Below are 24,244 nucleotides of genomic sequence, written 5' to 3'. Positions count from 1 at the left end.
GTCCATTTGTCTCAAGAGAAACAGAGATAATAACTTGCCCAGTGCCCCCAAATTAATGTAGTTGTTCAGTTCTAATTGTTAGAGATTGTTCAAGATATTATGAATTCTCATGGAAGCCAGGACAAGAACAAAATCATAAATGATACATTTCAATTACTGGGTTATTCGGCACCAGTAGTTTCCAAGTGCGATCGTCAACACACGAGTAGTCCACTGCATTCTAGTTTAGCAATTACACAGCGCTTCATAGCATAAGGTGGGTATCATAGTACATCAGGAGGAAGTGAGTGATTGGTAGTGTTGTATATGTTGTGATCCTAAGTAGGACGCGTTTTGGTGCAGTGAGTGCGAGACAAGAGTGCTTTTTTTGGTATTGAGGTGTAGTATCTTTGGTGTAATGGAGGAGTGAGAATCAGGAGAACAAAATATAACTGGACATAGCTGACAGCTATAATGCACTCTGCTGATCCTCTGTTAGGTTCATGGTTTTGATTACACTAGAGACAAGTTACAGAGGTAGATAAATACCTAGATTGTCTGTGCTAAAGTTAGTTCAGTTTGGAGATGGCACGGGGTTGGGAGGAGGAGGACACTTCTAACTCAGCAATGGAAAACTTCTTGCTATTGACAGTTGTGATCTATAATTTTAATTTATGAATCCTGTAGCACCCTCTGGTAAACAAAGGAATGACTGGTAAAGGGGAACCTCTACAAAATCACTCTTCTTAGCATCTTCTACCTCCATCAGCCCCCATATACTTTTTAAATATATGCCTAGTACACTGCCACCCTATTACTTTCAGCAGGTCCACAAAAAAGGAAGTAGGTACGCGTATCTGCATTCTGCCTCTCTCCCCCTGCCTAACACACTAAACCCACACAAATATCTATAAAACATGTGGTTCTGACACCCTTCCCAACACTGCCAACGTCCCACCCACCTTCAGTGCCTTCCACTCCCAACTCCTGACTTAGAGTGGGGAGCCAACACCTTGATGACATTGTCTGTTTGAGCCTCTGTCAGTACTCAGTGGAAATTGTTTTCAGTCATGGTTCTGCAGAAGCCCAAAGAGGACAGGTGAGATAGTAAATGGTAGCACAAGAGTATCACTCGCATAACCCCACCTCTATCATGTGTACAGAGACCCCTAAAAGACAGGTGAGGTTGGAAAGGTGGCTGACTGTCATTCACCATTCCACCTACTCTCCACAGTCCATGGAGACTCAAGCATGGCAAGTAAGTTGTCACCTACTCAAACGCTGGATTCAAAACTTGTTTTTGCTCTGCTCTGACATAGGAGTTGCGAGAAATTAAACTAGTTTCCCACTGCTTTGATAGTAAAGCAGTGGGTAACTCCATTTGGAATCCACCAATGACCATAATGGCTTTCTATGGAAGCCCGCACAAAATCTTGATGCTAAACCCAGTGTCTTGAAAAGTAGCTATTGCTTCACAGAGTACAATAATTAATGTTTGGAAGTGAGGGAAATTCTTGCCGGTCTTTACAGTGGGTTTGAGAACATACTTGTAATAAATTATAATAAAAAAATATATCCAGAGATTTTGGTCTAAATTAGTTTTTCATTTGTGTTTAAGAAAGTAGCTTCAATGATCTCTGCAATATGAAGTAGCATAACAGCAAAAACGTATTCTTACAAACCTTTTTCTTCCTCAAATGTTATGAGTGCTTGGCCACCTTCAAGCTTAAATGGAATTTTGGTAGTGACATAAAACTGGCCACAGATCTTCTCGGTTTTTTCAAGATCAAACATTCCATTTTCAGTGGCTTTAACATCAGTAAATTTCACTTTCTTTTCAGGCAATTCATTCTGGAACTGATTGAAAGACACTATATGTTTTATATTGCAAGCAATGTTACAAAAACAGCAATATTAAAAAATGCTTGAAGTTTGTTGAAATTATAAGCATGCTGTATTTCTTTTTTAATAATAACATTTTATAATTATTTTCCAAACGCAAAAACAACACACGTTAGTAATCATTATCACAGGTGACTCCGCAATTTCATAAGAGACAATATTCAGCCTATCGTATCCAGACCTCCCTCACATCTTCTCATGTTTGCGCGGACTTCTCTTGCAGTGTAGATAGGTTTTTTTTGTTGGGCACCCAAGTGCACTCTCGCCTGCTTGGCCACCATTGTGACAACCTCAATTAATTTACTCTCCGCACCTGGATTACCATTACCTTTTATTAGGCCTAGCAGAGTCACTCTAGAAGTGAGGTCTAGAGTCCTACCAAGCATGCTGTATTGTAAGGATAGCTTTTTCAAATTAATTGTATTAAATAGCACTAAAGTAAATCATGTAGTGTCTTGCGAATTAGAAGTGATGGAACCCTTTTGGCTCCAGATGGACTCCGTAGAACTGTGACGTAAGTGTTGGAGCAGAATGCACTACAGCGGTTTTAGAACGTTGGGTTTGCAGTTACGTGCACACAAATAAAAATGAGTATTACTGAGCTCTGTGTGTCACATAGTTTGTTATGGGAACTCATGCTGTGGACGCTACAACTGGCGACGAGTTTGGGGATAAGTAACCCAAAGATCGACAATGCCCTCCTAGAGCGTTTGTCGTGGTCCAAACAATTTGCTACTTATGAGTAACCGATGGTTAACACATGTGGAGTCAAAGTGCAACTCTAGACACCGTAAAGAAGTTAAAAACTACAAAAGCACTGCAAAGAAATCTTCGTATCGATGACTAAGAACCTGCTGGTCGGGTCATACATAAAGGTACCATGCTGCTACGCAATATACAGTCATAGGTAATCTGGAGGGTAAACACACAAGGCAGATACAACCAGCTTTTCGAAGAACAGTTATTGATATTCACAAAGCGGAAGATAATATTACAATTAGAAAGTGGTGAAGACAAAGCGCATGCAAAGAGACGCCTAAGAAGAAAACAGTTCTATACTCACAAGTACCTGAGTAAAGTGGGCAGGTTCGACCTCAGAGCCTGGTGCCGCAGCCCAGGAAAAGCACAGGGGTTGTGCTCACCAAAACTGGTACCAATCCAAAATGACCAAAGGGATCTTCGGAACTGTGGAAGGTTGAGAGAATGGAGGTGAAGACGGAGGTCGCCTTTCCAAAATTCATCAAGGATGATCCAGAGGCCAGCACATCTTAAGGCCTTAGAGGTGACTCACATGCCGGAGAGAGCTCCACCCTCAATGCCAACATCTCCCAGAAATGGCTACAACGCTCCTGCTTTCCTGAAACCACCACCATTCGATACCACCAAAAAGTACAGCATTGGCGATAGACGGACTGCTTGAATAGAGACATTTGATGATTTAATTTATGCACTTGAAGAAACTGATATCAAAATGATTATCAAGTATCTCAAAAATCTAGCTGGTGATAATGTGAAAGAATTCATCAAGGAAATGCTGCCAACTGATGAATAAATCATATATCATCAGATTAAAGAAGTGTTGAATCTCAAGTTTAATTCAAAGCTAAATGTTGATTATGAACAATACATTTTCAACCAAGAATGGTAGAAAGTTGGTGAAACCACTGATGAATTTTTGGGGAGAGAGTCGACACACTAATCCAAAATTATAAGTTCAATTAATTTAATGATGAAGAAGCTGTGCGCCTGAGAGTTGACGGATGCTTGATAGATTCATTCAGACGATGAATGCTGGGAGAAACTCTTAGCCTGGAGCGAGTATTAATGGCTGCCAGAGCTGAGGAGTGGTGTGCTGATAGACAAGCTTCTATCGTGGAGGCAATACGTGCCCAGAATTAATCCGTCATGACTGTGAAAAGAAAGCCAAAACAAAAGACTGAAGGATACAAACTGATGTCTACTCGTAAAAAGAAGTTGTGTTTTAGATGTGGATTTTCATTTCCACACAAAGGAAAATGTCCTGCTCTTGGACAGATATGTAAAGGCTGTGGGAAGGAAAGCCATTTTGTGACAGTTTGCAAAGTGAAGGAAAAAGTAAGTGCGTCACAGCTCGAAAACAAAAGCGGTCCAGAATCAATGTACACCCACAAGGCGAAGCGGGAACATCAGTGGAGACAAATCAACACTGATGGAAGTTGATCGCCACATAAATCATTGTCAAACAGTTCTTCTGTACCAGTATCAAGTTAAAGTGATGACAATTACTGCACCATGCCAATGGTTAGCTCTGAAAAGCATGCACATATTGGTTTGGCCGCTTGTGAAGGAAAATGTCAGTCAAAGAGAAATTGACATGCCACAGCACCAAAGTCATTCAAACATTGTCCGAAGATTACATTGAAAGTAAATGGTTGTTCGCTTCCTTTCATTATCAACAGTGGTGCCTCGATAAACATTGTGCCTGAGAAGAATTACAATGAACTAGCTCCATTGCCGCAATATACGTAATTGAAACTCAAAATGTATACATGGGCAGCATTGATGTCCTTAACAAGTCATGGTTCATTTGTAGTGACAATGAAACACAAGAAAACTAAGGTACAATAACCCATCCATGTGCTTCCAGGCATGGCGTCCAGTGCCTGTCTCTCAGTTTCAGCACAGCCACTGATATTGGCCTGATTTTTTAGAATTCCAACAAGAAAGCTCACCACCAAAATAGTAAGTCATTTCCCTTCATTATTTATTGGTTTGGGAAAACTTAAGACTATGAAAGTGAAGTTGCATAATAAAAAGGACATCTGTCCAGTTGCTCAAAGACATAGACAAATTGCTTTTAATTTGACAAGAAGCTGTTGAGAAAGAACTTAAATGGTTACTTAAGCATGATGTTATTGAGCGTTCTACTGGTCCAAACCCATGGGTTTCTTCCATAGTAGTAGTGCCCAAGAAGGACAGTGAAGGAGGTGTCCACATATGCGTTGTGATGCGGCAAGCTAACGAGGCAATTGAATGAGAAGGACATCCAGGTTCACACAGTGCTGACTTGATAACACAATCAAATGGTGCAAAGGACTTCTCTCGCCTTGATTTAAATAAAGGTTATCATTAGATAGAACTTGAAGAAGATTGCAGGTACATTACAACCTTTTCTACATATGTTGGTCTGTTTCGATACAAAAGACTACGTTTTGGTGTGTCATCTGCTACAGAACTGTTGCACGACTTAATTCGACATATCATACAGCTTGTCATGAATGCATTCAATTACAGCATTGGAATTTTGGTTTTCGGAGCTACGCAAAAAGAACACAATCAAGCTCTTCCACAAATATGTAGTTTGCTTGCTGAACACAGACAAGTGTGACTTCCAAAGGAGAAAGCTAAAATTCTTTGACCATATCATTTCAGGAGTGGGGATGACACCAAATCCTGCTAAAGTACAAGTGATGACAAATGTTGATCCCCCACAAGATGTTGCCATGGTGCGTTCATTTCTTGTCATGGCCAGTTTACGGTTTCTGATACATAAAAGACTCTGCCACTGTAAGTGCTTTATTGAGAGACTTGACAAAAAAAAATTCTAATTTCATTGGTCACAGGAAAGTGAGAAAAGTTTTAAGAAAATTAAACAAGCCATTGAGAATGCAGTCGGATTTGGCACTCTCCTTGCACAGCACAGTGGACACTCAAATGCTCGAAGGTAGATTCTGGCATATGCAAGTAGAAGTTTGTCCGAAACAGAAAGTGCATACTCACAACCTGAAAAGGAAAGCTTAGTTGCATATGCAAGTAGAAGTTTGTCCCAAACAGAAAGTGTGTACTCAGAACTTGAAAAGTTAAGAAGCTTAATTGTGGTATGGACTTGTGAACATTTCTGTGTATTTATCTACAGAAAACCTTTTATGATAGTAACTGATCATGAAGCATTACAACCTTTATTTGGAAATACAAAGGCCAAAATGCCTCCTTGCATTGAACGATGGGGACTATGGTTACAAGTGTATGGTTATACTACTGTGCATCGTCCAGAGAAGGATCCAAATCCTGCTGAATACTTTTCCAGAGTGCCTATCCAAAGTCACAGTATGCCATCCAAGACGGCTGAGGCCTATATTAACTTCGCCAGTAATATCAAACACACCAGCTGCCATTTCGTTAGTCCAGATTAGAATATAGCACGTTACTATGCATGCTATTACATTGCATTCCATTACAATGCGGTCGTTACAACAACCGCGTTACATTCACATCGCAAGTCATTAGATCGATTTGTTGTAGGGGGAGCGCTGGTCTTCGGAATACTATAATTTACTATTCCAACTGCAGCGTGTGCAACAGTAGGGAAGGTGTTGGAATAGTAAATTATACTATTCCTTAGTTTAGAGCGCCCCCTAAAATAAGTCGATCTAATGACTTGCGATGTAAAGGTATCGCGTACTAACAACGCAGTTGTTGTAACAACTGCATTGTAAAAGCACCACGATGTAAACGCTGTTTCCCCCAGATTATCACTGCCACATGCCATGATACTGGCATGTTAAAGTTCAAGGGTATAATTATACATCAGTCATGGAACCAACACACGCGACAGCTCACCAGTGAAAACATTCCTGCCACTGCTACCACTTGACTCTGGGGCAAGCTCTGGTGACGTCAAAACTTGACTATGTCAACAGTTTGTACCTCGGTCTTCCCAAATCTCTTATCCAGCGCTTATAAGTGGTGCAAAGCACGGCGGCCAGAGCCATCATGAGGACTAAATCCCGATCAAGTATGACCCCCATTTTAAAGTCTCTTCATTGGATATGCACAAACGGATTGACTTCAAATCTATGATCATCTTTTTAAAAACCTTTTACGGCTTAGGTGCCGGCTAACTGAATAAGCGCGTTAATCACTACATTCCATCTAGATCCCTAAGATCTACAAATGCTAACTTCGCAATCGCGCCCAAAATACGCCATGCCCATACGGGAGGCAGATCCTTCGGCTTTCTAGGTGCAAAGTTGTGGACCAGCCTCCCCGAAACTCTGAGACTAACCAGAGACCTACTATCCTTCCGAATTGGTCTCTTTTTCTCACATTTCTTTCCGCTGTCACGCACCAGGACACTCTAGTTTAGGTAGCTGTGCGCTATATCAAATACACTATTTCATTTCATTATGAATATCAAAAACACAAAAATGTCAAGGATGAACAGCCCATAACTCAGGACGGAGTTATATTACGAGGGCTAAAAATACGGATTCCAGAGAGTCTGAGACAGAAAATAATTGAGGTAACCCATAAAGGGCATTGTGGAATTGTTGCCACAAAATGAGTTCTTGGAGACAGATTCTGGTTTCCTTACCTTGATGGCAGGGTTGAAAAGGAATTAAAGGACTGTCATTTATGCAACTGGCTTTTTACAAAAACTATTCACCGCACCTCGAACATGTCAAATCTTGGAGTATGCATGGGAGAGAATAGCCATTGAATTTTTCTGTTCACTTGACAAAGGACATCATTTAAGGTTGATTATGGATGCCGGGGCAGGTAACTTAGTGGACTAATGTGTCCACTGTAGGGACCTGTGTCTGTTCTGAAGCTCACAGGTTCAAATACCGGCAGGTCCACTCAGACATTCTTCCTTCTGAGGTCGATAAAATGAGTACCATTGAGTTGGGTAACAATAAACATGTTATTAATGCGCCAATATACGTGTCAAGGTGAACGTGCGCTTTACAAATACACATGCAGAGTTATGTTCATACTTGTTTTGGACATCAGAGGAGACGGCCTTTAACCGCCACATATTAATAGATGCTCAGGTGTTGGAAGGAGTTAGGCGGATAGGATGGTTGGAATACGTAAGAACATTTTTGACCAAAATAGGCCACCCTGAATACTACAAAGAAACACATACACTGTGTACTGTATCTAGGAGAGACTTCAAAGCTATGTGTATACAACACTTGTGTGAAATTAGAAACACCACAGAAATGAAGAAGTCCATGGTCCAAATATATTCTATGACCTATACACAAACTGCTATACAATTGTATATCAAACTGACTACTAATGATTATGAGAGATTTTTGTTGACCCAGTTGAGATTTAATATTCTACATAGAAGCCTGAGCTTTTCAAATCCTAACAACTGGTCAAGAATATTAAGCAAATGTCCTTGTGCCGACGTCTCAACCCAATCAACATTGCATGTAATGTTTTTTTGCACATTTTATTCTAACACCAGAAAAATGTGGATTATTCCAATTTTAAAAAGATAAGGCCTGAGACAATGTCAATTAGCGTTCCGTTTTTTGCAGTTGCTAAAAAATGAATTTATTATAGCCTCTGTAACTGCATTTTTAAAACATGTTTTTAAATACCGCAAATCTATTTTGTAAAGTTTTTAATATGGTTTTTAAACTTTGTAGGAATTGGTATTTTTAACTGTACTGATTTAAGTAATGAACTTTTATGGTCAACTTCAGTTACCGAATAAAGTAACTTTGAATTGAATTGAATGTTCATACTTAAGTTTTCCAGTAACTGAAGACCTTTTATTTACAACTCAAGAATGGGTCATTGAAAGACTAGATGGCCTCTTTGCAACATGGGATGTTCAGCCATAGTAAAAAAGTCTGCAGACAGATTACCCCAAGAGACTGACTGAACGATAGGCAGTTCTTGCTCCGTTTTAAATATTTGTGTGTTCTGGCAATATTACTTATGTTTTAAACTGCTTTTAAAATCAAAGAGACTGCCTGATATTGAGAGACAGCTCTTGTTCTGAATGTTAACTGTGCTGCGCCGTCACCTGCAATTGTATGATGTGCACTGTGAATAGTGCCTTCAAACAACTATTGTAGCTTGAAAGTGTTTTTAAAGTCATACCTGCCTGGTCACCCGATCCGTCACGGCTTGTGCCGCTAGTACGGCGGGGTCCGACCGTGAACAAACAACACTTCCGGTAGCCCACACCGGTTAGTGCTCTAGATCCCCCACTGATTGCGGTCCCGCCCACTGGAGAATAAAACACAGTGCGCCAAGCGGACTCGCCCAGACAGATTACCCCAAGAGACTGACTGAACGATAGGCAGCTCTTGCTCCGTTTTAAATATTTGTGTGTTCTGGCAATATTACTTATGTTTTAAACTGCTTTTAAAATCAAAGAGACTGCCTGATATTGAGAGACAGCTCTTGTTCCGAATGTTAACTGTGCTGCGCCGTCACCTGCAATTGTATGATGTGCACTGTGAATAGCGCCTTCTAACAACTATTGTAGCTTGAAAGTGTTTTTAAAATCGTACCTGCCTGGTCACCCGATCCGTCACGGCTTGTGCAGCTAGAACGGCGGGGTCCGACCGTGAACAAACAACCCTTCCGGTAGCCCACACCGGTTAGTGCTCTAGATCCCCCACTGATTGCGGTCCCGCCCACTGGAGCATAAAACACAGTGCGCCGAGCGGACTCGTGCAGCGACGCGCAGGCAGCGCGCCTAAGTCGCGCCAAAGTCAAGCCCTGCCTGTCTGCGCCTGTCCGCGCCGGATCGTCGCCAGTCGCCACCTCCGGTTTTTATTGGATAGGTATAGATTTAGGGAGATGATCAGTTATACTCGCACTGAGCTCTTAGCACTCAATCCTGACTCACAGGTGAGGGAAAGTAAAATCGTTCAATACCTTCCCACACCCCCTCGCAAGCAACTGACCTGCTTATATGGAAATGTACGGTCTCTCCCCAAACATGCCCTAGAAATTTGGGCTCTGTTGGACCAGGAGGCACCCGACCTCTTTTTTATAACAGAGACCTGGGTGCAAGAAACAGCTCTTCCCGATATAGCAGTAGCCTTGCCCACAGACTATAAAATAGCCAGATTGGATAGAACTTCTAAAAAAGGGGGAGGAACGGCAATCATTCATAGAACAGAGATAGAAATCCGCATTATCGACACACTCCTAGCCACCTGGGGTGAGTTTCTAATTTTCTCGCTCATTCTCAATAGTAAGGAATCATGGAAAGGAGCTTTGGTATATAGACCCCCCAGAAAGCAAAGCCAATTTCGCCGCCCAGCTAGTGGACATTTTAGCACCCCATGTACTAGCCTGCAAGAACTTTTTATTAATAGGAGATTTCAACCACCATATTGAAAAGCATGAGGAGCCCTACTCGGCGGAACTGATAAATAGTATCCATTCCTTGGACCTAAGGCTGCTTGAAACTAGTTCCACTCATATAGCGGGCCACACTTTAGATATTATATGCACCAACTCCCAGGAAATTGTTATAACTGCACTATCGTCTGTCTTATGGTCAGACCACAAGATAATAAATTTCACCATCAAAGCACATCTAACCAGTCCTGACCATCTAAAGGTGAAAAAAATGAGCCGGCCCTTGAAAAAGATTAACCTAGACTCCTTTACTAAGGTCTTTGTACCACCCCAGCTAAACCAAGACGCAGAGATAGATAAGTCAGTGGCAGATCTAGACATAGCAATCGTCAGGGCGCTAGATCTTATAGCCCCCAAACGTCTAATTAAATGCCCGAACAAGAAGTCTCTCTGGTTTACAGACGAGTTAAAATCTTCCAAACAGACTACTAGAACCGCGGAGAGACAATGGCGGAAAACCAAAAATACAGAGGATAAACAACTCTATAAACTTGCGCACAAAGATTATATGAGTAAAATAGCTACAGCAAAGAAAACTTACTTGGGTGAAAAAATCAGACTAGCGGGAAATTCTCCCAAAGAACTCTATACTATTGTAAAAGAGTTCACTAACCCCCCTGCATGTCAAGGAGCAACACTTGAATCACAGGATTGGGCGGACAAGCTCGCCATCTACTTCAAAGATAAGATAAATACAATACATCAATCTTTTCCTAAAGAAGCAGAGGGAACTAATGCCCCTAGTCACATGTACCTACCCCCCCCCCCCCAGAGTCCCTGGCTGCACACAACTGCTTACTAGATTTCTGTACTATTTCAGAGGAGGTGGTTAACGACAAACTGAAGAAAGCCAAATCTGGCTCTCCTGACGATCCAGCCTCGGCTCAGGTCCTAGTGAAGATAGCCCCAGCCATAGTCCCAGTATCAACCTCAATCTTCAATAGATCTTTATCACTTTCCATTTTCCCTACAGCTTGGAAAGAAGCCACTGTTAGGCCAATTCTAAAAAAAAATAATGCGGACCCCAACCAATTAATAAATTATCGCCCCATATCATTGCTACCACTCTTTGGGAAAATTATGGAATCCATAATTAACACGCAGTTAGTAAAATACTTGGAAGAACACATGCTCCTGGATATCTCCCAGTCGGGGTTCAGAGCCTCCCATAGCACCGAGACCGCCCTGCTAGAGGTCATTGACAACATCCGGTTGGCTCTGGACGCAAAACAATCTGCTATTCTGATTCTTTTAGATCTCTCGGCGGCCTTCGACACCATATCCCATGGCGTCCTGTTAGAACGACTGGCTGGGATTGGTGTCGGAGGTCATGCCCTCAGATGGATTCAGAACTATCTAGCAGGGAGATGCTCCAGGGTCAAAACAGGACCATTCTCTTCAGGGGTGACTGGGAATGACAAAGGTGTTCCCCAGGGCTCAATCTTGAGCCCTACCTTATTTAACATTTTTCTGTCACCTCTAGCTAGGATAATCAGGGACTTCGGCTTTGACACGGTATCCTATGCCGATGATACCCAGATTCTGATCACCCTGGACTCAAACCCCTCAGATGCCAAAATGAGATTCCGTAAATGCATGTCCGTGATAAAAGAATGGATGACCAACAATTACTTAATGTTGAATGCAGGCAAAACTGAAATAATGCTTTTCGGTGCAGCCAATAAAATCTGGTCTGAAGAATGGTGGCCACAGGAATTGGACCTATGCCCAACCCCAAAAAGCACGGTCCGGAATCTCGGCGTCACTTTAGATGATAAATTGACCATGGCCTCTCATATAAATAAAGTGGTCCACACTAGTATTGGCATTATGAGAAGCCTAAGAAAGATCTTTAAATGGCTACCTATGATATATCGGAAGCCTCTGATTCAAGGCCTTATCATAAGCCGTTTGGGTTACGGCAATGCATTATTCGCAGACATAAACGAAAACGCATTGACCAAGTTGCAAACGCTCCAGAATTCAGCTGCAAGATTGACCTTGAACCTTCCTCCGCGCACTCCCTCGGCTCCATGTTTGAAACAACTACATTGGCTCCCAGTTAGGAAGCGCATTAAGTTTAAGATATGCTGCTTAGTGCACAAGGCAATCAACGGATTAGGGCCCAAATACCTGAAGAACAAATTGCATGGATACTGTCCAGATAGAACCTTACGTGCATCCAATAAACACCTCTTAAAAATCCCTAAGGTTCGTACAGTGGGAAACGGGGATAGAAGTTTCTCTAAGATAGGCCCTGTCACATGGAACTCCCTACCACTGGCTCTAAGATCAAACCCCAACCACAAAACATTCCGTAAAAATCTCAAGACATGGTTATTTTAATCAGGGACTTGGCTCCCATTCGTTCTGTCTTCTTTTTGCTTTCTGTCAGCGCTATGAGACCGAATGGTGATTTATGCGCTTTACAAGAATAAAAATACATACATACATACAATGGCCTACCTTTCAATAGTCGAGAGTTCAGAGATTTCTTGGAGCATGCAAAGATAAAGCATCAAAAGAGCACACCTCTGTGGCCACAAGACAACGGACTTGTTGAGCATTTTAGGAGCTCGCTAAAGAAAGCAGTGCAGCGTGCTGCTCTAGAGAAGCCCAATTTGAAAACTGTATTGAATGCTAGCCTGAGAGCATATCGTTCAACACCCCACTCGACCCCACAGGTGAAAGTCCTGTGACTTTGATGTTCAGGAGAGTAATGAACATCAAATTACCTCAATGGATCAATCGGAGAAAGAAAGATGAGATGACAATTCATGAGAAGGACTTGGTGAACAAACAAAAGATGGAAGCATATGTCAATAAGGGACACATGGTGACTGCTCAGCAACATGGGAAGTTTATTACTCAGGGCTCTTCACACTTCAGGCACTTGACCAATCGTTGATCAGATCTAGTAGCTGAAAGAGAGTCCGGGTCTGAAACATCAGCAACCGTTGTTCCTTCTACATCGTTGACGCGCATCCTGGATGTTGGTGATGACACCTACCAGTTTTCCACCAGAACAAGTTCAGGTAGAATAATTATAGCATTAAAAAGATTGATTGAAGAGATTTGAATGAATATGTCTATCTATATAAATATTTTCTAAAAAACATTATTTAACAGAGGGGGAGATGTAGTGTCTTGCAAATTAGAAATGATGGAACCCTTTTGGCTGTAGATGGACTTGTGACAGAACTGTGACATAAGTGTAAGAGCAGAATGCACTGAAGGCTAGTGTAGAATGTTGGGTTTGCAGGTACGCGCACACGAATAAAGACGTGTATTACTAAGCTACGTGTGTACCGTTGTCCTTTGCGGGTACCGAGACTCGGGAGGACGCTACAAATCACATTGTATGCCTCATATTTATGGTATGAGGTACGAAAAGTTGTGGCATTTTAAGTCAACAAAGTTCTCGTTGTGTTTTGTCAAGAGTGGTATCAGATATTTACCTTGCCTTTCCTCATTTTTACAGGACTTTTATCAACTAATTGGGACTCCTCCTCTCACATCCTCTAAAACAGCTCTTTCTAATCAGCCCTCACACAGATCTCAACTCTTTCTCCATGTTTTTCATCTTTAGGTTTCCCTTACCTTTCTGACATAGGGCCATATGTAGGTAGGTGTTTTGCGATCGCAAACCCTGTGATTGGCAGAATCCAGGGTGTTTGCGATCGCAAAAGTGTGTGATGCGATGTAGGTAAGTATTGTGCCACGCAAAATTGGTATTCACAAAATTAGCGATTAGCAATTTTGTGTGTCATGGATTCTGCAAATAAAATTGTGAATTTGCAAGCTGTGTCACAATAATTGCGAAAATTGCAAAAAGTGTCACACAAATTGCGAATTCGCAATTTTCTATATAGGTAAAAATCGCAAATTGCGATTTTTCGAAATTCGCAAATTTGCACTTCTCAAATACCACCAACTCAGAACAGGTGGTAACCAGATGCAACCTATTTAAACAGGCCCACAATGCCACAGTGGCTTCTCACAATGGCTGGGCTGTATGTAATAGCCAGGAGGCTGCATATTCGAAGGCTGAAGAGAGAAGGAGACGCCACACGCATCACCCTCCTTAAGCGCACTGAGGAGAACATCCATGTGCACTACAGGCTGCACCCAGAAAGTATCCTGGAGCTGATAGAGGAGCTGACACCCATGCTGGAGCACCCCACATACAGGGCACACACTATTCCCACCCACATACAGGTGTTGTGCTCACTGCACCTCCTAGCGTCAGGGAGTTTTCAGGGGGTAATAGCCGCAGCAGGAGGGGTCTCCCAGAGTGCACTTTCATGCTTTTTTCACGCTTTTCTTAATGCTATGATGCAGATAATGCATCACCACATCAAATTCCCAATCACACAGCAGGAACTTGACCAGACCAAACAAGATTTTTACCAAATAGCACAATTCCCCACATGATTGGCTGCGTAGACGGAACCCATGTCGCACTGTCCCCCCATCACACAATGAGTATGTGTTCAGAAACCGAAAATCATACCATTCTTTAAACATCCAGGTAGTCTGCAATGCTAAACATGTAATCACAGATATAGTACCAAAATTCCCAGGAAGCACTCATGATTCCTTCATTTTCCGACACTGTGGTTTACATCGCATACTCACAAATGGCGAGTTTGGAGAGGGATAGCTGCTAGGTAATTGTATGGCACACACAAACACTAGTATGAAATGTCTGAACTGGCAGTATATCACTCAACATCAACATACTTTATCCCTGCAGGAGACAGTGCATATGCTGTGCGGGACTACATCCTCACACCCTACCTCAATCCAGCCACAGCAGCAGAGCGGAGGTACAACAGTGTCCACAGAGCCATAGATGCACCATTTAGAGGACCTTCGGAATTCTCAAAAGCAGTTTCCGGTGCCTCCATAAGAGTGGAGGTACCCTACAGTCCAGCCCGAAGACGTGTTGCAAAATTGTGGTGGCCAATGCAATGCTACACAACGTCGCTACCAAGAAGGGCACCCCAGTGGATCTGACAGATGCAGACACATCAGATGAGGAGGATCCAGCTCCCCAAGGCAGACGTGGAGGTGGAGCCGGGTCAGCTGCCGGGCGCCTCAGACGTTATGACATCACACAAAACTACTTCTAGGTGAGAAAAAAGAACACAATGCCAAATGATGATGCAAAGAAAGGAAAATGCTACTTACCAGTATGCATCTGTTCTTGGCATGTAGGGCTGCAGAACCACACACTATTGCATTAGATCGCCATCTGGTGGTGGGCCCGGATGATTACACTTTGTTGTTGTCTTAAAAGAGTCTTTGTCTGTTGGATGACTCCTCCCTTAGACTGTAATGCGCAAGGGCATCGACTCCATCCTCAGATTGTTTTCGCCATTGGGCAAATGATGGAGTTGTATGAGTACATATAGAGATGACCATGTATTGTGTATCTAAATAAGATAATACTGGAACAGACACCGGTAGCCGGGGAGGAGGGTGGGCGTGTGTGGTTCTGCAGCCCTACATGCCAAGAACAGATGCATACTGGTAAGTAGCATTTTCCGTTCGAGGCATATGGGCTGCAGACCACACACTATTGCATAGATTGCACAGCAGTTTCTCCCTTAGCGGCGACCACCCGTGTCTGTTGCAGTAGTTTGAAATAATGTTTTGAGTACAGCCTGGCCCACACTTGCTTCTTGTTTTGCCTGCACATCTACACAGTAGTGTTTTGTAAATGTGTGCGGAGTAGGCCATGTAGCTGCATTACATATATCATCTAACAGTATGTTCCCTAGGAATTTCATAGATGCCCCTAATATACGGGTAGAATGAGCCCTAGGGGGAATGGATAGAGTGCGTTTAGCATTTTGATAACAAATCTGAATGCACTTAACAATCCATCTTGCAATGCCTGATTTTGAAATTGGATTTCCCTTATGTGGAGGAGAAAAAGACACAAACAGTTGTTTAGTTTTACGAAAAGGTTTTGTCCTATCAATGTAGTAGAGAGGCGCTCTTCACATCTAATGTATGTAGAGCTCTTTCTGCCACTGTTTATGGTTGGGAAAAAATACTGGCAACTCAATAGATTGATTGAGGTGGAAAGGTGAAATGACCTTTGGCAGATTTTAAGAACCAATTTATTATGATGAAGTTGTATAAATGGTTTTTGAATTGTTAATGCTTGTAACTCACTTACTCTTCTAAGTGAAGTCACAGCTACTAAAAATGCAACTTTCCATGTAAGGAATTGTAATTCACACTTATGTAATAGTTTGAAAGGAGGACCCATAAGTCTTGTGAGGACAACATTTAAGTTGCACACTTGAGAGGGTGGTATTCTAGGAGGAATTATTTTTTTAAGTCCCTCTGTAAACACTTTGATTGCAGGTACTCTAAACAATGACAAATGTTGTCTGTTTTGAAGATATACTGCTACAGCAGCAAGATGTAACCTGATTGAGGAATACGCTAAGTTAAATCTTTGCAGATGTAACAGATAGCATATGTTTTGTATGGAAACATCTAAGAGATTGATATTGTTATTTGTACAATATACAACAAACCTTTTCCACTTTGCTGCATAATATGCTCTAGTGGTAGGGCGTCTTGTTTCTTTTATGACGTTCATACAATCAGGTGGTAAATTTAGATATCCAACCAAATTCTAAGACCTCAGGAGCCAAATCGCTAGATTGAGCTGCATTGGGTCTGGATGCATAATCTCTCCATGGTTCTGTGTTAGTAGATGTGGAGAGAGTTTTAGTTTGCGATATGGTACTACTGACATCTCTAGTAGCGTGGTGAACCAAGGTTGTCTTGCCCACGTTGGTGCTATGAGAATCAGTGTGAGAGAATGTTGCTGTAGCTTGCGAACCACTAATGGAATTAGTGGGAGAGGTGGAAAAGCGTAAGCAAATTTGTTTGACCAGTTCATCCATACCGCATTGCCTTTGGATAATGGGTGTGGGTATCTGGCGGCGAAGCTTGGGCATTTGGAGTTGTGGTTTGTGGCAAACAGATCTATCTCTGGTTGACCCCACTCTTGAAAAAATGGCTTAAGAACTTGATGATGAAGTTCCCATTCGTGTATCTGATGTCTTTGACGACCTAACAGATCTGCAACTTGATTTTGAACTCCTGGTAGATGTTCTGCTAATAGAAAAATGTTTTGAGGAATGGCCCACCTCCATATGCTCTGTGCCAGCCGGGGGAGAGCTGTAGGGAGTGTGTTGCTCCTTGTTTTTTAATGTAATACATTGCTGTCATATTGTCCGTCCGGACCAGTCCAGCTTTGTTTGACAGGTAATTCTGAAACGATTTTAGAGCTAGAAAAATTGCTAGTAACTCCAGATGATTTATGTGGAGTAGTTTTTGTTGCATTGTCCATGTACCCGGTACTGTGTGATTTTGTAAATGCGCTCCCCGTCCTGTGAGAGATGAGTCTGTGGTTAGTATTATCTGTGGAACAGGTTCTATAAACGGCCGGCCCTTGGAAAGGTTCTTGGTGTTCCACCATTGCAGAGAACGATATGTCCGGTCATCTACCACCACCAGAACTGGTATTTGTTGCTGAACCTGATTCCACTGACTTGCCAAGCACTCTTGAATGGGGCGCATTTGTAGTCTTGCATACGGCACTATGAAAATGCAAGATGCCATCATTCTTATTAGTTGCATAAACACTCGAGCTGGTAGTGAGTGTTGTGGCTGGAATCTTTTGATAAGATCCTGCATAGTTTGCATTCTTGCTGGGTTGGGGTACGCTATTGCTTTGGAGGTATCTATTGTAGCACCCAGATACTGCTGAGACAGGGATGGTTGGAGATAGGATTTCTTTTGATTTACTGTGAATCCCAGTTTGTGTAGCAGACATATTGTTTAATGCGTGTACTGTACACATTGGTTGTATGACTTGGATTTTATTAACCAATCGTCCAGATATGGGAAGACATGAATGTTGTCCCTTCTTAAGTGTGCTGCTACTACTGCTAGACACTTTGTGAACACTCAAGGTGCTGTAGTTACTCCGAAGGGGAGTACCTTGAATTGGTAGTGTTGACCTTCTAGAATGAACCTTAGGTACTTTCTGTGCGATTGAAGTATGGGAATGTGGAAGTAGGCGTCCTTGAGATCTAATGTGGCAAGGAAGTCTCCCTTCTTTAGCAACGGTAGAACCTGTTGTAGTGTGACCATATGAAAGTGGTCTGATTGTATGTACAGGTTTAGGGGCCTTAGATCTAAAATAGGACTGAGGGAACCGTCCTTTTTGGGTATGAGAAAGTATAGAGATTAAACTCCTGTGTTTTGATGTTCTTTTGGGACTGGTTCTATTGCGTTCTTTTGCAGTAGAGATTCCACCTCTTGTCTTAGCAGTATGAGGTGTTCCTGTGACATAGGACGCTGTCTGGGTGGTATTGTTGGAGGAGTGGAATTGAGCTCCAGACAATAACCTGACTGAATTATTTGTCTTACCCACCTGTCTGTAGTGATGGAGTTCCAGACAGGTAGGAACTGTTGTAACATCCCCCCGACAGGAGTGGAATGGTCTGGGGGATGGAAGGGAAGTCACTGTTTGGGAGTAGAGGTGTTCCAATTGTTGTTTCCTCTACCTCTACCCCTATTCTTGTTTCCTCTATAACCTCCTCTATAATATAATTTATTAGACAAGGTTTGGTTGGGTGCTTTAAAAGAAGAGGAGGTATTGTCAGTTTGGAAACCCTTAGAGGCGCGCCTGTATGAGGAGCGACAAAAGGAAGGTCTATGGGCTTGTGTTTGTAAAGCTCCAATGGGTTTTGCAGTGTCTGTATCTTTTTTCATCTTTTCTAGAGCACTATCAACTGATGGACCGAAAAGATGTTCTTGGTCAAATGGCTGGTTTAAGATACTGGCTTGTACTTCTGGTTTAAATCCAGAGATGCATAACCATGCATGTCTACGGAACAGTACCCCTGTGTTTATTGCTCTAGAAGCTGTGTCTGGTGCACATCTTATAGAGGTATTTGCAATAACTTTGCCTTCCTGTATTAGGTCAGAAGCCCTGGTCTTGTATTGCTCTGGCAAGTGTTGCATGAGTGACTCTAACTCATCATAATGAGCTCTATCATATTTTGCTAACAAAGATTGAGTGTTAGCAATCCTCCAGACATTAGCAGCTTGTCAAATGGTGCATTTTCCCGAAGCATCTAAAAGCTTAGACTCTTTGTCAGGAGGTGGAGCATCTCCTGTTGTCTGCGAATTAGCTCTTTTTCTCGCATTTGACACTACTAGTGAGTCCAATGGCAACTGTCCTTTAATGTATGCTGGGTCAGTTGGAGCTGCCTTGTACTTCTTTTCTAGTCTGGGATTAATTATCCTTGCTCTGACTGGGTCCTTAAATATTTCATGTGCATGTCTTACCACTCCACTAAGTATTGGAAGTGTGGTTGTGGTCTTATGTGATGACATTAAAGTGTCCATTAGGAAAGCTTCTTCCATTGTATCTGTGTGTAGGTCTACCCCATGGAAAGTGGCTGCTCTATGAATGAGCTGCGTAAACCCAATAGTGTCATCTGGGGGAGATGGTCTAGATGGGTATATATCATCTTGAGGTAGATCTGGTGCATCTGGTGCATTATAATCTTCCCATGAGTCCCCTGATGGCTCAGGAATATCATCTGGGTCATTAATGTCTTCTATGTGATGTTCACTCTCTATGTCCTGTGAGTAACTAGACTATGTGTACTAGATGGTGAATGTACAGTAGAAATATCTACTGGTACTTCTCTTTCTGGTGAAGGGATCCTCATTGGTGAAGTCTGAGAATGCTTTTTTAGAGGAACTGGCGGTGTTTTAGGATAGTCCATTTTCCTCTTTTCAGGCACTGAAGTGATAAGTCCAGTCTTTGGATTAATATGAAGAGTTTTTTGCTTTGGATCAGGTTTAAAAAGCTCTTCTACTGGCAAATCTTTTTTCGGCGCCGATTTACATGGTATGGGGCCGAAATGCTTAGGATTAACAGTGTCCATTGTCTTTGGAGCAGGTTTTGGTTTCGGTTCCGAAGACTTCTTCCTAGGATCTGTGCTCTTTGGATTCAAAGTTTTTGTTCCCGGAGTACGTTTCGACTTATCTACCTTCGGAGCCGAAGTATGTTTCGGTACCGGAACCTTCTTCGGGTCCACTTTTTCCAGAACCGGGGTGGTTTTTGGTTCGGTAGGTATGGGAACCTCTTTCGGTGCCGAACTTGCTTTCGGTTCGACCACTTTTGGTACCGAAGGACGCTTTAGTGCCGGTGTTAATTTGGGTTTAAGGACCTTTTGCTTTTCGGGACCAACAAACTGACTCGAGCCCGAGTCGACTGGAGGCTTTTTTGTATTCTTCGCTGCCGAGCCCGAAGGCGGGGCGTCGGAAGGTTTTGGTCGGTGTGCACCTGGACACGAAGGTGGAGGTGGAACCGAAGCCTGTCCTGGTATGGTGGGGTGAACAGGGTCGACATCTGTACTCATGACCTGTTGACCAATGGAAGATCTTCATCTTCGGATTGATCCTCCACTCCGGAAGCTGAATCTTCTGCTTCGGAAGCGATGTCTTCGTGCTGTTGTTCTTCGGCGTCTACTTCAATTGAAGCCTCAGGTCTGGTGGCGATGAAGATGACTGCGCCATTACTCTTCGAGCTCGACAGTCCCTGATTGTTTTCTTGGACCGGAACGAAGCGCAGGCCTCACAGTCTCGACTCTCGTGCTCTGGAGATAAGCAGAGATTGCAAACCTCATGAAGCTTGGTGTGAGGGAATTTGCGTCCACACCGAGGTCACTTCTTGTAGGGTGTTCTTTCCAGGAGTCAAAGGCCCAATGGCGCAGTTGGGCCCGACGGCCCCGACGAACGCTGGAATCGAGAAGTGAAGTCTCTATTCGACGCTGAAAACCAGAATCAATGTCGACGACGATGCTGATGGTATTTTGAGTGATTTATGGGACCGAACGATGAACACATTCGAGCCCGATGGCGGAAAAAAACAATCTGAAGATGGAGTCGATGCCAATGCGCACTACGGTCTAAGGGAGGAGTCATCCAACAGACAAAGACTCTTCCAAGACAACAACAACGTGTAATCATCCGGGCCCACCACCAGATGGTGATCTAATGCAATAGTGTGAGGTCTGCAGCCCATATGTCTCGAACATAGGTTTATTCCCATAACAACAGGATGTGTAATGTCACACAGTGTGACTGTGACTATGTTGGTAGCACATGTTATTGTCCTCACAGTGCCATCATAGTAGTGAGTCAGTTAGTCCTCATGGCATGTGTTGCCTCACAAGATGCCATAGGTGCATGCTGCCCCTTCACCTCCGGCGTGCACGCCCTGATGCCCCTCCTTCTGGCTGTGCACTAGCCTCACAGTTGTCTTCCCCAGCTCTGGCCTGAAGCCCACTCCTGCGCCTTTCAGCAGTGATTGGTGGAGTCGGGGTGCTCCTGCTGGACTGGCCATCAGTGTCCAAGCTCCCCGGTGTTCCAATGCCACCGGTGACTACAGCACGCAGTTGATCTAGTGCATGTGTGACCTGCACCAGGCCCCTGGCCACATCCTGGCAGCAGTGTGCCATCTCATGTTGCACGCTAATGCATCGCCGTGCTAGCATGGAGATTGCAGTAGATTGTCGGGTCACAGCCTTAGTGAACTGGTCCAGGCGGGTGTGTAGGCGATGTTGTTCCCTGTGCCTGGCAAGCCTATCTCTTCAGTTCTCCCTCAGATTAGCCTCCGAAGCTTGTGCAATGGTAGTCACCCCAAGCCTCAGCTCTGACATGTGGCGGTTATGTTGTGCTAGCTGGCGCTGAATTGACATTATCCCTTTGCCTTGCAGGCGCTGTGCATGCAACATGTTGCCCTCCAGGCCAGCAAAGACTGAGTCTGTTCCCGAGGAGGCATTGCTAGTGGTGGCCCGTGCCCCGTGTCTTGCACCACTGCTGGTTGCGGTTGGTGCGCAAGATTGTGGTGTGCTCTGCCTTGAGATTTGGGTTGGAACAGCCTGTGAGTCCTCATCAGCATCCGTTGACTCTGACACCATTGGTTGTAGTGCTGGAACAAGTCTGCGCCGTTTGGGTGGCGCTGATCGTGTGTCCCTTGTTGCACCCTGCCTCTCCTGCCCTGCCCTCATCTGTTGATGTCTCCCCCCACTTCAGCCACTGGGTCCTGTGTTGTTGATCCAGCTGTAAAAATAATAGCACACATGAGTTGTGTGTCATGTTTTTTTAATGACATTAAAGTTCTTGATACTACTAATGACATGACTAATTGTCTATTTTGCACTTTGCTAGTATGACTGTTCCCTATGTACCCTTTGTATGTGTCACAGGACCAAGTTTCAGTGCATGGGACTACATTTCCCATAATGCAATTCTGGGTGACCCTGAACACATGGACTGGATTTCTACTCATGCATGGGTGTTTGGGGCTGTGAGTGGAATGGGAATGTTTTGGGGATATTGGCATGCATCTTACCTTCTCTGGTGTCTTTATTTTCTGAGCTGTTCTGATCAGCCACGCCCGTCACTGACTCAGGCATGAGTGTGCCCTCCACCAACTCCTACAGGGGCGTCGGCTCTGGTGCAGTTGAGGTCCCACTTCCAGTCGCCTTTGCCTCTGCCAATCTGGTGGCCACCCTCTCCTTTGATCTCTGCCTCATGTCGTACCACCTCTACCTTAAGTTCTCAGTGGTGCGGTGGGTTACGCCTATGGCATTGACCTTTTCTTGGATGTCACTCCAAATTTTCCTCTTCCTGGCCACAGGAACACGAAGTGAGCTTTTCCCAAACAGGAGGTTAGGTTGCCTCACAACCTCCTCTGTCAACACCTCGAGCTTCCTCTCAGAGAACCTCTGCTTTCTCTTCCTGCTGTGTTCCTCTGCCTGCTTGTCCCCACCCTGGGAATCCATTTCAGCTTGTATGAAATGCAGAGACAAAACCACACTCCCTCCTCACAGTCTCTCAGGCAGCAACTGACTCAGAAACAGGTGCAGGCAATCAGGTGCAGCATGGGCAGTCACACTTCCTGGTTGTGATGTCATCATTCTGCACCTGAATTACTTTTTTCCGTTTTTGCGATTCCTTAATAGCGAATTCGCTAACAAGGAATAACTATTTGAGTAATCGCTCTTTGCTTTTGCTATTTTTTGGTAATCGCTATTTTATTGCGTTTTTTATCTACATCGCGTTTTGCGATTCCGAAAATGCGATTCGCAGAAAATCACATTTTCAGAATCGCAAAATTGAAATTACCTACATATGCCCCATAGTCCTTAAACTACTTAATTTGCATTGATGCCGACAACTCCCAAACCCCTTGAATTTGGGTGGAGACCAGGATTTTACCCTTGCTAATGTTCTGGCTTTTCGCATCAAGGATGGTTGGATATGTCTAAGTCATATGATCAGATCTAGTAGGTGAAAGAGTCTGGGTCTGAAACATCAGCAACTGCTGTTCCTTCTACACCGTTGACGCAGATCCTGGATATTGGTGACGACACCTACCAGTTTTCCAGAACAAGTTCAGGTCGAATAATTATAGCATCAAGAAGATTGATTGAAAGATTTGAATGAATATGTCTATCTATATAAATATTTTCAAAACATTTTTTTTTTATTATTTAACAGAGGGTGGAGATGTAGTGTCTTGAACATTAGAAATGATGGGACCCTTTTGGCTCCAAATGGACTTGTGACAGAACTGTGACGTAAGTGTAAGAGCAGAATGCACTGAAGGTTAGTGTAGAGTGTTGGGTTTGCAGCTACGCGCACACGAATACAGATGTGTATTACTAAGCTACGTGTGTGCCGTAGTCCTTTGCGGGTACCGAGACTAAGGAGGACGCTACAAATCACAATGTATGCCTCATATTTATGGTATGAGGTACGAAAAGTTGTGGCACTTTAAGACAACAAAGTTCCTGCTGTGTTTTGCCAAAAGTGGAATCAGAGATTTACCTTGCCTTCCCTCATAATGCTCTGGCTTTTCTCATCAAGGATGGTTGGATGTGTCTAAGTCATGTGAAGGTAGATATTACGGTTAAGAAATTCTGAGCTCATACTAGTTTGGTGCCTGAAAATGTTTATGAAGAAAAATAATCTGTAACTCAAAGAGCCAGGCGACAAGTGATCCCCACGGAACTCGCTATTAAAGAATTCTCGCTTTTGGTACCAGGCATGTGTGTGAGGCTTTACACATACGAAATGT

General features: G+C 43.3%; 1 protein-coding gene across 4 annotated transcripts in view; it reads right to left on the bottom strand.

The window, feature by feature from the left end:
* Positions 1-24,244, bottom strand: part of NMI (N-myc and STAT interactor) — a 201,199-nt gene that overhangs the window by 86,857 nt on the left and 90,098 nt on the right. For all 4 annotated transcript variants that reach the window (XM_078681751.1, XM_078681754.1, XM_078681752.1 and 1 more), the window contains one exon: positions 1,662-1,836. In XM_078681751.1, the coding sequence (XP_078537877.1) occupies positions 1,662-1,836 (175 nt within the window). The remainder of the gene's footprint in view (positions 1-1,661; positions 1,837-24,244) is intronic.

This window comes from Lissotriton helveticus, chromosome 3_1 (assembly GCF_964261635.1).
Source record: "Lissotriton helveticus chromosome 3_1, aLisHel1.1, whole genome shotgun sequence".
Lineage (NCBI taxonomy): Eukaryota > Metazoa > Chordata > Amphibia > Caudata > Salamandridae > Lissotriton > Lissotriton helveticus.
This window is presented reverse-complemented; position numbering and strand designations above follow the sequence as displayed.